Consider the following 3,679-nt stretch of genomic DNA (forward strand, 5'->3'; position numbering starts at 1 on the left):
AGTGCGCTGACGGTGCCACGGGTGACAGAGATCAGGCCCACAGCACACTCATAAACATATTAAATGTTTCCAGTCCTGATTAAATTAAGGTTTTATTATTACTGCTGCTCCATAAAACAAAATCATTATCGGGAATGCTTCCATATTTTGCCTCTATTATTTCTTATTATCCTTTGGTGTCACGCGTGTTTTATGTGTGGATGTGAAGCCGGACTGTGGGCAGACATGTTGTAGTCTCGTGTAATCGTGACTGAGTGTGTGTGGCCGACACGCAAGAAAACAGCCTTTATCCGTTTGGACTACTCACATTTATTTGGCATTACTCGACATGCAGCCGTGATCCGGACACGGCAGATTTCACAGTACTACACATGCTTACAGGAAACAGCTGAGACGCTTTCAGAATAATGAGTCTGTTACATTCACCCGCTTTGGTCGAGTCCAGTGTGGGAAGCGCGAGGCTGATGTTTGAGGTTCATCGGAGTGATTGCTCCCACGGCTCAGCTCAGACAGGACAGTCCACGCCGTCCACGCACACGTCCTGTCACGGTGAAACATGTCCCTCAGTCTCCTGTTCAGCTGGAGGAGTTCAGGATGCGGGAGTCTGCGGAATCTGAGCGCTCCTCGTACTCCTCATCCGGGGAGTAGAGGCCCGGCTTGGGCCCCAGCGGGCACCCCTCCTCCTGAATGCCCACGCGCGGCTCCTCGGATGGCCTGGAGGGGAGGAGGGTTGAGCCTCGGAACAGCCCGGGCCCGCCGGGGGCGCCAGGGGGGAACGGGGACACGTACTGCGCCGCGGAGCGCAGCTGGTACTGCTGCTGCAGGGCCACGGAGTTCCACAGAGTCACGTCGTTGTGCACGAAGGGGCCCGCGTGGCTGCGCGTCAGAGAGCTGCGCAGCATAAGCGGGTAGCGCGTGGGCTGCGGGAAGGACGGGTGCTGCAGGGGGACCCCCAGCGCGCCCGTGGACACCACCCCCGCGGCTGAGTCCGAGGTGAAGCGCAGCGAGTCCGGGACCCGGAAGGCGGAGCCCACGGACCACTTGGCGGAGGAGGACGCCGGGTGGTAGGAGCCCAGGCCGGGCTCGAACAGGTGTCCGTTGGAGGGCAGCACCAGCGCGTCCGCGTGCGCGTCCGCGTGCGGTGGCGCGCTGGCGTCAGGATTCCGACTAGACAGCAGCACCTCGATGGCCCCCACCAGGTCGCCCCCACAGCCCCGCAGGATGAGCTCCAGGACCGGAGGCTTGTGGGCGGGGAAGATCTTCTTGAGCACCTCGAGCGGGGGCCGGTTGGCCCGGAGGCTGAGGGGCAGCGTGATTGAGCCGCCGAGGCCCTCGATCAGCACGCCCTGCTCCGCGGGGCTGGCCGGATACTTCTGCGGACTCTCGGCTTTGGCCTCCTTCTCGGCGCTCCCGGCTTTAGGGAGGCCGTAGCGGCTCTCCTCTGGCAGGGAGGGGGTCCCCGGAGGCTCGGGGGTGTAGCAGTTCGGTTTGGAGGCCTCCGGTGAGCTGACCGCGTCCTGCTCCTTCTCGCTGGAGCTCTCTCCGTTCTCTCCTGCTGAAACCTCGTCTGCGTCGTCCTCCGTGGGCTCTGCGGGTCAGAGATTCACAACTTTAACGGCGTAAGCACAAAATCACGAAAGAGTGTCAGCATCCACGGAAAACTTTAAGCACACCCCTAAGCCTGTGAGCTCACAGGCGGTTAGTGCGAACTCCTAACCCCGCCTCACAGTGCAAACACCTCCGCGCTCCTCACGAGGAAAAGCAACATACCATTAATCGCGTGTCACGACTTGTCCGCTACACGCAGACGTGTGAGGATTTATCTGAGCCTCCTCACAGAAGCTGTTAACGCAGAGTGCTGAGTGCGCGCGCCGTGGGATCTTTGACCGCAGTTTGCAAACACATCGCCTGTTGCTCGGCAACATTTCATCCGAAGCTGACCTCCTGTGAGAAATATGGCGATTATATTCGATCGGGCCTGTCCGCCGCTGATTACTGTAATCTTTTACAGTCACGCAGGAAATGAAAGCGCGCGTGTCCGAATCTGTGCTTAAAGTGTCAGGAGCAATAAAGGTGATTCGGGCAGGTGGATGGAAAGTAATTATTCTTTAATGGTTCTCACAGAAATAATTTCCACGCAGGTCAGCGAGAACTAAGCACATTTTATTTTATATAAATTATATAGTTTCTATATTTATATAGAAACTAACATTTTCTGCGTGAAATAGAAGAACATTATTAAAAGTTCAGCAGCAGAAAAAAACGTCTGTAATAATTATATATGCATCATTATTTAAACAAATGTTAAAAACTGAATTAATTCATATTGTTTTAAATGTATTGTTAAAAATGTCAACACGTCTTTGTTTTATTTCGCTTCAGTTTTATTAAACGTCTCTTTCCTGAAACAGCTCATCTCTTCATCTGTTTCCTGACTCTCAAAGTGAAACCTCGTATTCACGTGATTATTTCACAGAAATCGGAGTGATGTGTATCGATCACTTCAGCTAAATGTGTCATTATCAGTGCAGTCAGATCGGCGAGCAGTGTTGAAATGATCATTTCAGCTTTTATGTTGTTTAACATCCGTTTTTGTTTGACCTGAAAACGGTTTTAAATAATAAAGTCACAATGTTTATACTGTGAGTTTTAGGCCTTTAAAAATATTCTTATTAAAAAAAATCCCATAATTTGGAGGGTTTTTTCTTCATTCCAGACAAACAATAATTGTTTAGAGAGTCAAATATCTCCCCCCTGCTCTCCTACCTGAGCACAGCGGTGCTCCGGGCTGCCCCGGCTCCGTGCTGCTCCACCTCAGCTCCAGCTCCTCGGTCCTCGGCGGGGCTGGCTGATTCCCCTCGCCGGCCCCGGCTAAGCCGATGCCGGGCAGCACTCTGAGGGACTCCGGGATGAGGCTCTCCAGGCTCTCGTTTGCCTGCTGCCTCCGGAGCGCCACCTGCGCCGCCATGACGCGCTGCCGCTCGATGATGAGGATGCACTTCTCGCAGGTGCAGTCTTTGAACCGGCAGTAGCGCTTGTGACCCTTGAGCCAAGACAGCACGCCGTGGTTCCGGCAGCGCGCGCACTTGGGGGTCCTCTGGAGGGGGGCCCGAGGCTGTGACACCGGAGCCCCCATGTAGAGGTACGGAGACCCATAACCGTTCATTGCGTCGGACTCAGCCTGTTTTCCAGCGTGGACGCGGGCGCGAGAGTCGCCGTCGGCCGCAGCAGCAGTCAGAGAGGTGGAGGTGGATGGAGCTGCTGTGCTGCACGCATGACAGGAGGAGGATGAGAGGTGTGGGCTTGTAGTGGAGGATCCACCTTTCCTCAGCTGACAGCACTGATACGCATCAGCCTGACACGCTATTATGGAGACGAGCAGTAACCAAACGCGTCAAAGCGCCTGCGAGGATCAGATAACAGCAACGACCTCCCGAAGCACCGGACACGCTGCTGGAGGCAAACACGTGACCCTGGACCCGAAATGAAACCCCGTGTTACAGATTTATCAATGAAGCTACAACATTACTGCAATATTACTACAAGATTATCCCAATATTAGTGCAAAATTACTACAGCATTAGTGCGATATTACTGCAACTTTACTGCAATATTAGTGCAATATTAGTGTGATATTAGTGCAATATTACTGCAACTTTACTGTAATATTAGTGCAACA

The 3,679-nt window shown here is 53.7% G+C and overlaps 1 protein-coding gene across 1 annotated transcript; it reads right to left on the reverse strand.

Moving 5' to 3' along the window:
* dmrt3a (doublesex and mab-3 related transcription factor 3a) lies at positions 1–3,679 on the reverse strand. The gene is made up of 2 exons (XM_084945612.1): positions 2,767–3,679; positions 1–1,588 (listed from the first exon to the last, which is right to left on the reverse strand). Exons 1-2 carry the CDS (start codon positions 3,164–3,166, stop codon positions 576–578), a joined length of 1,413 nt encoding a protein of 470 aa, XP_084801738.1. The 5' UTR covers positions 3,167–3,679; the 3' UTR covers positions 1–575.

This window comes from Perissodus microlepis, chromosome 12 (genome assembly GCF_051167445.1).
Source record: "Perissodus microlepis isolate ML-2025 ecotype Zambia chromosome 12, ASM5116744v1, whole genome shotgun sequence".
Lineage (NCBI taxonomy): Eukaryota > Metazoa > Chordata > Actinopteri > Cichliformes > Cichlidae > Perissodus > Perissodus microlepis.